The 14,264-nt window shown below is 40.9% G+C and overlaps 1 protein-coding gene across 3 annotated transcripts in view; it reads left to right on the top strand.

Annotated features, from left to right (window-relative positions):
* Positions 1–14,264, top strand: part of clip2 (CAP-GLY domain containing linker protein 2) — a 52,892-nt gene that overhangs the window by 24,770 nt on the left and 13,858 nt on the right. For all 3 annotated transcript variants that reach the window (XM_017699536.2, XM_017699530.2, XM_017699524.2), the window contains exons 4-8: positions 5,235–5,359; positions 7,473–7,686; positions 8,971–9,168; positions 12,939–13,042; positions 13,175–13,235. In XM_017699536.2, the coding sequence (XP_017555025.1) occupies positions 5,235–5,359; positions 7,473–7,686; positions 8,971–9,168; positions 12,939–13,042; positions 13,175–13,235 (702 nt within the window). The remainder of the gene's footprint in view (positions 1–5,234; positions 5,360–7,472; positions 7,687–8,970; positions 9,169–12,938; positions 13,043–13,174; positions 13,236–14,264) is intronic.

Here is a 14,264-nt window from a genome sequence, read left to right as displayed (position 1 = left end):
AGTTTTATATGTGAAAATAGTCATAATATCAGTGTCAGAGACCCCATTAAACAAGTGTATTTACGATTACTTAACACGCTGACACGGTTTGAGGCAAATGTGTGATGGTTTAGACATGCAGTTTGTATTATGCTAATTGGTGGTATAATACTTCCATTACCGGTTAGCTACTTTAGCCTCATAGATCCAGGGTAAATGTGAGACACCAAACATGTCTTGGCTGTTTTCTTTCACCTGTCCATGAAAAATGGTCAATGACAGTTCTGCATTTTTTCTAGCTCTTCTGATTCCAGAAAGGGAAAGATAAGATAATCCTTTATTAGTCCCACAGTGGGGAAATTCACAGTATTAAAGCAGCAGCAGAGTAACAGGAGTAAGGAGTATTATAAATAATAAAAATTAAAGCTAAATCTCTAGACTATTTACAGGAAAATAAGGATAATAATAAAATAAAATAAAATAAGAGTTGCATAGAAATCTGTATTGCACTTAGGAACATAGGAACATATTGCACAATGAAGAATGTTCGCATTCTGTATGTGTGTATATTTTATGTATGTGTGTATATTGTATGTGTGTGTGGTCTACTGGGAGCAGTGCTGGTTGTACAGTCTCACACACTTGGGGTGATGGAGCCGGTCACTGAAGGAACTGCCCAGTGCTGCCAGAGTCTCATGCATGGGGTGGGAGTCGTTCTCCAGTATGGATGCTAGCTTGTTCAGCATCCTCCTTTCTCCCACCGCCTGCACTGGGTCTAGAGGAGTCCCTAGGACCGAGCCGGCCCTCCGGATCAGTTTGTCCAGTTTCTTCCTGTCTGCAGTAGAGATGCTGCCGCCCCAGCAGACCACTCCATAGAAGATGGCTGATGCCACCACTGTGTCAAAAAAGGTCCTCAGGAGTGGCCCCTGCACTCCAAATGACCTCAGTCTCCTGAGCAGGTAGAGTCTGCTCTGTCCCTTCCTGTAAAGTGCAGCTGTGTTGTCTGACCAGTCCAGTTTATAGTTAAGGTGCACACCCAGGTACTTATAGGAGTCCACACACATGTCCGTACCGTGGATGTTCACTGCTGGAGGGGATGTGTGCGCCTGCGGAAATCCACCACCAGTTCTTTGATTTTCCCTGCCTTGATCTGTAGGTGATTCCGCAGACACCAGTCCACAAAGTCCTGAATCAGTTCTCTGTACTCTCTGTCGTCCTCATTTGTGATGCGGCTGACGATCGCTGAGTCATCAGAGAACTTCTGTAGGTGGCAGTTTGGTGAGTTGTACATGAAGTCTGCAGTGTACAGGGTGAAGAGGAACGGTGCTAACACCGTCCCCTGTGGGGCCCCTGTGTTACAGACCACCATGTCGGACACACAGTCCCTTGTCCTCACATACTGTGGACGGTTGGTGAGGTAGTCCAGGATCCCATGTGTTAGGAGATGGCACACCCCTGCCTGTTCCAGCTTGTCCTTCAGGAGCCCAGGCTGTATGGTGTTGAAAGCACTGGAGAAATCAAAGAAGCCCCCAGGCTTCTCCAGGTGAGAAAGAGCTCCATGCAGCAGGTAGATGATGGCGTCATCCACCCCGATGCCAGGTTGGTAGGCAAACTGAAGTGGGTCCATAGATGAGCTCACCATAGGGCGGAGTTGTCTAAGGACCAGCCTCTCCCGTGTCTTCATCAGGTGTGACGTCAGTGCCACCGGCCTGTAGCTGCTGAGGTCCTTTGGGTGCTGTGTTTTTGGCAATGGCCCCACACAAGATGTTTTCCACAGTTGTGGTACTCTCCCCAGCTTCAGGCTTGTGTTGAAAATGTGCTCCACTATCCCACACAGCTGATCTGCGCAGGACTTGAGGAGCCTCGCACTGAAGCCATCCGGCCCTGTAGCCTTCCTCGCCTTGATCTTCCAAAAAAAAAAAATGGAGAGAGAGAGAGAGAGAGAGAGAGAGAGAGAGAGAGATTAGTCTGCTTGATTTAAAAGGTGTTATTCAGCTGATTCTACAGCCATTTTCTCACTGTGCCTCTGTCATTATTATTGGGCCTCATTCATCAACCGTTCTTAAGAAGAAATTTCTTCTTAACACACAGTTTTCACTGAGATTCTGACACTCATCAGTGTTTTCTTATGTGGGACTTGTTCTTAGGTAAGAACAGAATCTACACACACTCAAGAGCACAAAAGCGTGAACAGTCCTGTGGTTTAATAACGCATCACAAATCTGACAGACTTTTTCTTAAAAGACCTTTAATGAACATATTTAAGAACAAATGTAGAAAGATATTAGTGAATGAGGCCCATTATTATTATGATCTCTCACTCTCTCTTACTTACCACACAAGTCTTCTCTGTCTCCTCTAGTTCATACAATATTCTGAGGGAAATAATGTAACGTTAACAAAAGGTTATTACTAAAGTTAAATAAAACACATCAAATTGAAGACCCTAGCTAGCAAGTCCTCATTCTTAAATCCCTATGCATGGCTGCTGTCGGAACAAAACCTTGCATCTCCATTTTTTACGTTTTTCAGTTTTTGACATAATTTGAAAATGCCTGTTACCCTTTACGTAGTATGTAAACTTCATGATGTATGGACTAAAAGAAATGACCCAAAATGACTTTGAAAAAATCCTGGTTCCATTGACTTGCATTAAAAGTAAAGTAGGTTTTTTCCTTCTCCTGTAAAGTTACCATTTTGGAGATATGAGGTTTTCTTCCAACAACATATATATAATTACGATACATAATATATATATATATATATATATATATATATATATATATATGAACATTTACAACAAATTGTGTGAGCTAGCTGTGGGGTTTCATGCTTACGTTTCCAACTAATGTAACTGGCTTCTCAGTCAAATTGGGGTGCTTACAACAGCTAATGCAAAAAATCCCTTACTAGTAGTCATAGTACTCAGAGTTCATCCCTCCAAGTTGGAGTAGGTTTTCATCCCTGCTTAGACTCGTATGTGCCAGCCTTCGCTCTCGGGTTTGACTCGTTTCACAGTATTTGATCAGGTAGCTGCTGCTGAAGTGAGGCTTCTGATGAAGATGTAAAGTAATTCATTGGTTGTAACCCCTGCACATACCCCTCGGTAGGCTACCCTGTTGGGAAACCTGCATTTTTGTATTGTAAAATAGCCTAATTTGTTTGCATATGCAGTTAAATGCACAGAAAAGAATGAAAGATGATAGTGCAATGCTTGTGTTTATTGAATTCGCAAGTAAGCGTAAACACGGCTGACAGCCAAAGAGGTCACCATCGCTCTCAGATTGCAGCTTTTTACTCCACACTCACTAAGTTTTGAACGGTTATCCAGTGTACGTTCCTGGATTTGATGTGATGCATAATTTAGCAGTGAAGCCATTCATGTGATCTGCTTGGAACCAGAGCTGTTGAACTGCTTCAAGGTGGCCTTTGTCTATGTGTGTGTATGTGTGTGAGCACATCCAAGACTGCACTGAGAGCGTGGGATGTGACTAGTGTGTGTGACCTGTTTTCCTCAGCGAGTGGTGGATGGATATAGGGCAGATCGGACGCTCTAGTCATGCCCAATTAGGCCTCAGCAGCCAGGCTGTGCCAACTCACAGGCTTTCCTCAGACACACTGATGCCATTTTGAATTCCATGCCTGAGTTTGACACATGCTTGCGTTTTCTCTCAGGAGAGGGGCTGCTGCTAGCCTGTCTGTGCACCATTACTCATAGTGAACTTTCGTCCACTTCTGTCTTCATGTCCTTGACTTACTGCATGAAGCGGAGTAGAATGTGATCTTTTTCTTATTTGTGTCTTTACAACTGAATACACAAAGAAAATATTAATAAGAGAATAATAGAAAGAGTAATAGGCTTTATTCTCTAATATCTTCCTACGATTTTTTCTCAAATGTGTTCTTGAGAAAGAGGTCCTGAGAAACAGTCTATGTCAGATTCATGACGTGTTCTTAAAGCGCAGAATGGTTCTCACTTTTGTGCCTGAGTGGGTGTAGGTTCTGTTCTTACCTAAGAACACATCCCACATAAGAAAACATTGGTTAATGTCAGAATCTTAATCAAAACTGTGTTAGTGGATTTTAAAAAGAAAATTCTCTTAAGAATTGTTGGTGAATGAGGCCCAGTGTCTTGTTTGCAAATCCTTATAGTTTTAAGTCAATTTGAAGTAAAATGCAGATAATAAGACATAAACATATACATATTATTAACATTGTATGTTAACAATGATGCTCTGTATTATGTAATATTAACAGCTGCCTATTAAGCATTTTTACGGTCTGGCTTAGTAAACTATGGATATAACATCAGTAAGATAAATGTGGCCAATATGATAAAATGTTATCATTTTTGTGATAAATTTTGTCACAAAATGCAATATTTGCCACAGAAAAATATTTCAGTGTTGAGGTGGAGCCTGGGGGGTGTCTCCTTCACGATTGTAGCCCCTCTTTCTCTCGTTCTGCTTCATTACTTCTTTCGGAGAAATGTAGCTTTCCACTTTGCTATTGCTTTTGTTAGTTTGTGGGGATTTCAGGTTGATTTCTCCGTAGTTCTTCTGTGAGTACTGTCCAGAGTAGTGTACCAAAGGCGTCTTCTGGTGCCAACATTACTGATATTACTGATACTGGTGTTGGTGGTGTGTTTTGCTGGTAGAAGATACTGCAGACTGGATGGAATTCATAAAATGAAAGAGTATAAATGAAGCTTTTTTAAATATACTTGGGCGGGCCTCCGTATACCCGGTGACACGGTCAAAATATAACCTCTGTGTGGGAAAAACTCATATGCTTTCTTGAGTGTATGATGGGTATGATTAGCACTTGTAGGACACTGAAAAATATTATAAAAAAGACAAAAGATTTATATTAATTTAGCTTATTTTGCAAATGTTGAATTAAAAATCTGAAGATTCATAGTTTACATATCTTTTTTGAATACAGCACTGCTGTTCTATTTAACTGCCCACTCTTGTAGTAAAATATAATAGATATTAGTAGTATATATACTAAATATATAGTATATATAGTATTATATATATATAGTATATAGTATTATACGCATACCACATCTATACATACTGACATGAGCATATAAAAGTGGAGTTGTGGATTTTTTTCATTGTTTTGTACCTGATATTCTCCTTATTTTGCTACTTGCTGGAGAGTCCAGACAGTTTTTCCTGCATTGCTTGTCTTTACCACTGTGCCTCAGACAGTCCCTGACCTCCCATCCTGCTTTATTCCCGACTCAGGTGGGTGGCACTAAGACAGGTGTGGTGCGCTATGTGGGAGAGACTGACTTTGCCAAGGGCGAGTGGTGTGGAGTGGAGCTGGACGAGCCGCTAGGGAAGAACGATGGAGCTGTGGCTGGAACCAGGTCTGTCACTAACCACCCCAGCCATCTGGAAGGGTGGGGTTTAGAGCTGTCACTGTCGACTGTACTAGTTAAAATACAATTTTAAATAGAATGTAAAATATGCTATGCGCTGATCTCAACTTAACCCATACACCCTAATAGCCACTCTCTGGGTCCCCAGTTGCTCAAAAATATATAGTTGTTACTAAACAATAAGACTATATAAAAAGATTAATACCTACATACCTACTAATACCTTCCATATAAATATGGAAAAGCATTTTTTCAAGCCAATAAATGAAGCTATTAAATTTGTGTGGGGCAGAAGTTATTGCTCTATATATTGGCAATATGTAAAATCAACCAGTGATCAGATTCAGATAATCTGTTCAAGTTAGCTCTAGATGCCATTCAAATCCAGATGTTCAAATAGGAATAATGGACAAACTGTATATCCCCACGCTTTGGTGAAACGTGTCCCAATGCACAGTGTCATTCTTTTGTATTATGTAAGCAGGATGGATCTAAATCCCTGTTCAAACTGAAAAGGAATTATGCTCTATGTCCTGAGTCATCTCTCCATGACTCTGAAGGCTGATCAATAATTGAAAGACCTTTCTTCTGCTTCTGTATCTCCTGATTGAGTTCCATCCATCCATCCATCCATCATCTTCCGCTTCTCCGGGGTTCGGGTCGCGGGGGCAGCATCCTGAGCAATGAAGCCCAGACCTCCCTTTCCCCAGCCACTTCCACTAGCTCCCTGGGAGGGATTCCGAGGCGCTCCCAGGCCAGCTGGGCGATATAGTCACGCCAGCGTGTCCTGGGTCTTCCCTGGGGTCTCCTCCCCGGTGGACTTGCCTGTGACACCTCCCAAGGGAGGCGTCCAGGAGGCATCCTAACAAGATGCCCGAACCACCTCAACTGGCTCCTCTCAATGTGAAGAAGCAGCGGCTCTACTCCGAGTCCCTCCCGGATGACCGAACTTCTCACCCTATCTCTAAGGGAGAGTCCAGCCACCCTGCGGAGGAAACTCATTAATTAAATAACACTCCTGATTGAGTTGATGTACAAATTAGTTCATGCAATTTGTTCTTAGACTTAAAGGAAACCTTATGTGTATTACAGAATCATTTGAAAGGAGAATCCCTGTACGTTTCAATGACAGCTTCATAAAGAACATATTCAATTACTGTTAAAGACTCTTTTTTAGTAATATCCTGAGATTTGCCTTTTACCGTAGGAACGCCACTGACCAGATATTATTTGGGTGGTGGATCATTCTCAGCACAACATTGACATGGTAGTGTTTGGTGCTAGTAAGAGTGTATCAGATACAATAGTGTTGCTGGAGTTTAGAGTAGTCCACCAACTAAAACCATCTAACCAAAAGCTGACCACTTATGAAGAGCTAGGAGATGACCAATGCAAACTGTGCATGAAAAAAGGTGAGCGATAGTCTTATAAGAAACCTGATAAGTAATTGAATCATTTGTTCTGTGTTTCTGGTTCTTAATTAAAAATGAGCTCATTCAATTTGCCATTTATCTTAATAGAAGAAATATAATACAATAAATCATAAATACACTATTATTTGAAAAACAATTCACTTGTTTTATTAGTATCTACTATTATTTTATTCAGTAAAAACATATACAGTGTGGATACAACAAGCTAGACAGCAGAATGCATTTTAAGATGTTTCGATATTTCAACTCCAAGAAGTTGGAGGATAATAAATAATATACTGTAATTATCTGTTCCCAGTAATTTCTTGATACATTGTCTGCCTCAGAGATTTATCATTACTTTTGAAATAAGAGACATTCTTTTCTAAATTCTGTAAGTTTTTTTATAGCTTCCTACAAATTCAAGTTCGAGTTAAAATCTGTGAAGTTGTTGAGTAGTAACATCATAATAGAATCATTTCATACCTGTAATCTGCCGCAGAATTAGTTTTATATTATTGAAAACAGTGATTTCAAATTTTTGAATGATATTGGATGTCCGCCCAAAAAAACAGAGCTAAGTGTATGTAGCACTATATGGACATATGGACAGGAATGCCTATATTAGATACCAGTAGATACTGCTGCAGTCCTTACTTATATATGATATGGGTTCTGTCTCTTCTCAGGTACTTCCAGTGCCCACCCAAGTTTGGCCTTTTTGCTCCCATTCACAAAGTGATCCGCATTGGCTTCCCATCCACCAGCCCAGCCAAGGCCAAGAAGAGCAAGCGCATGGCCATGGGCGTATCCTCACTGGCCCACAGTCCCAGCAGCTCTTCTATCAGCTCCGTCAGCTCTGTAGCCTCCAGTGTTGGGGGCAGACCCAGCCGCACTGGCCTGGTGAGCGAAGGAGAGAGAGCTTATATATTGTTTTATTTAGGAATGTCCTGATACAGTTTTGTTTCTGTGTCTGATTTAATACAAGTACTTTACTACTGATATTCATCCCTTGTTTGTATTTTATAGATTTAAAAACGTTAATATTGGCTTGTGATTCAATTTGTTGAACTTTCCAGATGATTTCACTACCAGTTACCGTGCTGCAGTACCGGTTCAAACCAGTATGCTGCAAATAAGTGCTGATAATAAATGTACAAAAATTGCAAACCACACTAATGATAGCTTGTTTGGTCAGTTGCAGTCCCTTGCAGCAGTCTAGTCAGTTGCATCTGATGCAGCGAATATTCTAACAAAAAGCTGGCAAATAAAAAGCCAGCTTTAGCTTTGAATGACTTGAATTGACATGATGCAAAATTAATCACAAATTTTTGCCAGAGAGCAACACTGAAATAGCTTTATCAATATATTGTTCAGACTTTTTTTTTTTACTATTTTACACAATAAAAATATTATTATTAAAAGAAAGAACATCCCAGAATAATAAGCCCCTATAAACCTCCAAAACTGTACCTAATGCCAGTTTTTGGCCATATCTCCCACTGCTATACTATATTGTGAACTGATATCTTATGTTTTGGACTACTCATTTGAAATAATCATATTGTAGTACTGTGAATATGCTACAATTTTCAAACCCGATATTTCTTATTAGTCATACTAAGACGCCTGCTACTTTTGGTTTTGAATGCGCTTGTAATGCTAACACTGATGGTAAAACAGAAGCATTTCTACAGTACCTCTAGTGAAAAACATTTCAGGAGTTAATTTCATACATGCTTCTGGTTGTATGCTGCTCACAGCAAGCAGCAGAAAATAAACTGAAAGCAAAACATTTATGTGCCCATGTTTTGAAGTAAGCTGGCTACTTCAAACACAGTGGCACTTTAGGTTTTAAAAATGTTCACTTTTCTCTTTGAAATACCTCCAGAGGAGACATGTGAACTGATTTATTAACTTCTGGTATTGCACTTCACTGCCGCACCTCCTGGGTCATTTATAACACCTCTGCAGCAGTGGCATAAACAGTGGGGTGGGGGCGGACTGAATGCAGGACTGAATTGAATCAGGCTTAATATGGTCATAACCTGATCCACTAAAATATCTAAGGATCAGATCAGGACATTTTTATATACTATACATACATTTATAATAATTTTACCCAAAATCTGGACTAGGACTTCAGGCTAGTGAGCTTTTCATCACGATGTGCTTTGTTGGATGCAGCTGACAGAGACGTCGTCACGGTACGCTCGGAAGATCTCTGGGACGACGGCCCTGCAGGAGGCTCTGAAGGAGAAACAGCAGCACATCGAGCAGCTCCTGGCCGAGCGTGACCTGGAGCGTGCTGAGGTCGCCAAGGCAACCAGCCACATCTGTGAGGTGGAGAAAGAGCTGAACACGTTGAAAGCTCAGCACCTGCAGGTCCGTCACAAGCACTCACAGAGGAGACTCTGTCCTGCATACCAGCGCTTGGCATTGCTATGTTACATCATAGCAGGCTATGTCACAGCACATGAGGCTTTTCAACAATGGTGCAAGTCATTTCTAAATACGAGCTTAGCTGCAGGGCTAGCATATTAATAGATTAGAGCTGAATTTATTTCACTGCTAGTTTTGTTACGGCTTTGCTTTTATATTAGGATTTATACAGTACAAGTCAAACATGTGGACACATATTATTGTAGGTTTTCATAATATGAAAGAAATGCTTGAAATTTGTTTCAAAGACCTAGGAATTGTTGAAATTTCATCATCATATCACTGTATTTAGCAGATGGTCAGTATTTATGGTTGTAGTAATTGCATATTTTATTATACAATAAAAGGGAACACTCAAATAACACATCCTAAATCTGAATGAATGAAATATTCTCATTGAATAATTTGTTCTGTACGAAGTTGAATGTGCTGACAACAAAATCACACAAAAATCATCAATGGAAATCAAATTTATTAACCAGTGGAGGCCTGGATTTGGAGTCACACACAAAATTAAAGTGGAAAAACACACGACAGGCTGATCCACCTTTGATGTAATGTCCTTAAAACAAGTCAAAATGAGGCTCAGTATTGTGTGTGGCCTCCACGTACCTGTATGACCTCCGTACAACGCCTGGGCATGCTGCTGATGAGGTGGCAGATGGTCTCCTGAGGGATCTCCTCCCAGACCTGGACTAAAGCATCCGCCAACTCCTGGACAGTCTGTGGTGCAACGTGACGTTGGTGGATGGAGCGAGACATGATGTCCCAGATGTGCTCAATCGGATTCAGGTCTGGGGAACGGGCGGGCCAGTCCATAGCTTCAATGCCTTCATCTTGCAGGAACTGCTGACACACTCCAGCCACATGAGGTCTAGCATCGTCCTGCATTAGGAGGAACCCAGGGCCAACCGCACCAGCATATGGTCTCACAAGGGGTCTGAGGAGCTCATCTCGGTACCTAATGGCAGTCAGGCTACCTCTGGCAAGCACAAGGTGGGCTGTTCGGCCCTCCAAAGAAATGCCACCCCACATCATTACTGACCCACTGCCAAACCGGTCATGCTGAAGGATGTTGCAGGCAGCAGATCGCTCTCCACGGCGTCTCCAGACTCTGTCATGTCTGTCACATGTGCTCAGTGTGAACCTGCTTTCATCTGTGAAGAACACAGGGCACCAGTGGCGAATTTGCCAATCTTGGTGTTCTCTGGCAAATGGCAAGCGTCCTGCACGGTGTTGGGCTGTGAGCACAACCCCCATCTGTGGACACTGGGCCCTCATATCATCCTCATGGAGTCGGTTTCTAACCGTTTCTGCAGACACATGCACATTTGTGGCCTGCTGGAGGTCATTTTGCAGGGCTCTGGCAGTGCTCCTCCTGTTCCTCCTTGCACAATGGCGGAGGTAGCGGTCCTGCTGCTGGGTTGTTGCCCTCCTACGGCCTCCTCCACGTCTCCTGGTGTACTGGCCTGTCTCCTGGTAGTGCCTCCAGCCTCTGGACACTACGCTGACAGACACAGCAAACCTTCTTGCCACAGCTCGCATTGATGTGCCATCCTGGATGAGCTGCACTACCTGAGCCACTTCTGTGGGTTGTAGAGTCCGTCTCCTGCTACCACGAGTGTGAAAGTACCACCAACATTCAAAAGTGACCAAAACATCAGCCAGAAAGCAGAAAGGTACTGAGAAGTGGTCTGTGGTCCCCACCTGCAGAATCACTCCTTTACTGAGTGTGTCTTGCAAATTGCCAATAATTTCCACCTGTTGTCTGTTCCATTTGCACAACAGCTGTGAAATTGATTGTCAACCAGTGTTGCTTCCCAAGTGGACAGTTTGATTTCACAGAAGTTTGATTTACTTGGAGTTATATTGTGTTGTTTAAGTGTTCCCTTTATTTTTTTGAGCAGTGTATATTTACACCATTATTCACTCCTGGATATAACTGATCAACGTGTTTAGTGTCCAAATTTTACTTCTTTAGTTAACGCAATAGAAATAGTAATAGTAGTAATAATAATAATAATAGTAATTATAATAGTGATATTATAATAATAGTAATATATTTTCTGTAAATATATCCCCAAAACTTCTGTCAACCGACTGCGTGTTTAAGGTTGTGCAGACTTGTCAATGTAGTTTAGGACACAGTATGACTTAATAAAAACTATAAAAATGAACAAAACTTCACTAAGTAGCTGAACACTGCTGGTAGTTTAGACAACAGGGGTTGTGTCGAACATCAGATGTGTCTAATTTTTGCATGTTCGCACGCAGAAATACTACAGAGTAGGGGTGGGAATCTCTAGGCACCTCACAATTCGATTCGATTACTATTTAGAGGGCTGCGAAGCGATTATAAAATTAATATCGATCTCGATGCATCTTTTTTTTTTCTATACAGGATTTCTATTTTCTCACTGTGTCTGGACTTGATAGTTTTAAAGCAAAGTATTTGTAATGATCCTTAATGAATTTTACTTCCAACAACTTTTATTAATAAATCAAATGGAAGTGATGTGGCAAGTGAACTAGAAAGTATTCACTGCTATTGCTTGGAGCACATGAGACACTGCTGCCACTCATCTGCGATAAAACGCACAGTTACGGTGAAATAAGATCCTGTGGCGATTGATGTCCACGCAGCATTTTACAGCCGTCCTGCCCGTTTTTTTAGTGATTTTATAACTTCGGATTTGGTCTCGTTATAGAGACTGGGGGGATCGCTGTGTCTGTAAAATATCTTTGAAATGAGATGTGTGCAACATACCGCGAAAGCCCTGTTTCGCAATGAATGAGAACTGGCATGCAGACTGCTGGTCACATACCAATGTTGTGTTACTCGCATTTATCAGCAGCACAGTTGGTTTACTGGCAAGTTAAATCTGCAATGAGAGTTTTCCCGTTCCACCTTAAATGGTGCCGCATTTATATTTGGCGCCTCAGAATCAGAACTGGAAATTTCGAACAAGAAGCTGGAGAATAAGAAGCGACTTCAGCCTCGCAAAACAGCTGAGCGTTGACAGACATTTTCAAACTGATCTACTTTACAGGAAAGGTTTTCTAGCGGAGATGGGGGGAAAGCGGATATAGCTGAAGCTTAAAGCAGAGCAAAGGAAGTCTGCGTTTTTGTTTATATTTTTAACCTAACTTCTACTAGGACATTCGCACAAACTGAGACATATTGGACATTAAATGTTGTGGCTGCCAAGGTAATCTGATTTTTGCTGAAAGGACAAAGTGGCTCTTTTTAACGTTTGGGTTGTGACTCCTGACCTAACCTGGCTTTAATGCAGAGGGTGCCGGTTTAATGTTTTCGCTCAACCAGTTGTGTTTTTGTTATGTGCCGCCTCAGACTGTCCGGGCTCTGCACTCCTGCACTTCCAAGTTCCGCCTTATGCATTCCCTCAACATTAGATTATAAATGAAATATTTAGAAAATCGATTTTTCACATTTGTGAATCGATTCAGAATCGTACACATCCGTATCGCGATGCATCTGAGAATCGATATACGTCTGTAAAATCAACAGAAATCATTGACATGAACTAGGGTCCACTAAGAGTGTTTAAGTCTTCACATAGACATTTCTTCATTTACCTGCATACGTAAACAATGTTAAAACTACTAGACCATAATACAGTATTGACTTTATTACAAAACTAAACAACAGTGAAAGGATTCTTGATACATACTCTTTTCTGTACCTTGTTTAGTATGCAACAGAGGCGGAGAGCAACCTGCAGCAAGTTCGGACATTACTGGCTAACGCACAGAGAGACAAAGTAGAGCTGGCCAATCAACTTGAGGAAGAGAAAAGGTACAGATTTCTCCTCTGAACTCTGCTGGAGCATTATAGGCTGGTACTGTGAGATTTTGTTTTTGCTAAGTGCTTTGTTCTCAGATTGAGATGGTTTTTCTGACACCTAGTGGTTGTTATGTGCTATGGCAGGAAAGTGGAGGACCTTCAGTTCAGAGTGGAGGAGGAGTCCATCACCAAAGGAGACCTGGAGGTATTTAACTGCAGGAAAAATAAGAAAAGCTCACAGGGCCTTATTCACTACCACACACTGGAGGATGCTATGGAAACACCTTACACCATACTAAATTATACTAAATTTACTACTGTACTAATATCATATGTCTGTTTTAAATAACTGCTGAAGAACATACACCAGCAGAAAACAGATACAGTGTTATTTTTCCCCATGAGGGCTGTGATTGCGGAGAATGGACCAAGATGGCAAAACGGAGAACAAAAGAGACAATCATTAGAAGTATATAGTTCGGCAAAAAATCATATTTACACAAATAACCCAATATGTCATATATACAGTGTTGTAAAAAAGCCAAAGGCCAGCCTTTCATTTATTCAGTTTACAGTCAAAACAGCCATTAAGTACAGGTTATTTGTTTTCAGCAGCTGAAAGAAGCAGGGAACATATGTTTAACAGAAAGTGATACAACAGCCTCCAATAATAATTATAATATCAAATATATCAATATTTAATTTGACAACTTTTTTATGCATTTTACTGTCAATAGCTATGGAAATTGTTAAAGGTAGAGATTAGATATGAGACAATCCACTTGCATAAAGAAAGGAAAGTCAAAGGAAAATAAGAAACTATGTCAATGTCAATGTCAGTTTTATTTCTAGAGCACATTTAAAAACAAGGAAGTTGACAAAACTAAGCAATAAATGCAAAAGTCAATAAAATAACAAGAACAAAACATAATGTAAAGCAACAAATACAATAAATAGAATGCACTAACATGAGATCAGAGACAGAGACAAAAACCCTGAAAGCTCAGACTGAACTGAAACAAAATAGAAGTGGCAGAAAATAGAAAATAGAAAATTCAATCATTTAAATTTGTTTAAAAAATACAGAAATTGGAACCCTTAACAACCATGCAAAACAAGGTAGACTGCCAAACCAGTCACTATCTGATTAACAGTAGTTTGGGAGAGAGGAGAAAATCTAGCTCCACTCTTACATCAAACCAAGGGTGTTTCTGTCCATCCTTCCACTTTGGGA

The sequence above is a fragment of the Pygocentrus nattereri genome, chromosome 23, assembly GCF_015220715.1.
Source record: "Pygocentrus nattereri isolate fPygNat1 chromosome 23, fPygNat1.pri, whole genome shotgun sequence".
In the NCBI taxonomy this organism is placed as follows: domain Eukaryota; kingdom Metazoa; phylum Chordata; class Actinopteri; order Characiformes; family Serrasalmidae; genus Pygocentrus; species Pygocentrus nattereri.
The sequence above is the reverse complement of the archived record's forward strand: the minus strand, read 5'-3'. Positions and strand labels throughout refer to the sequence as shown.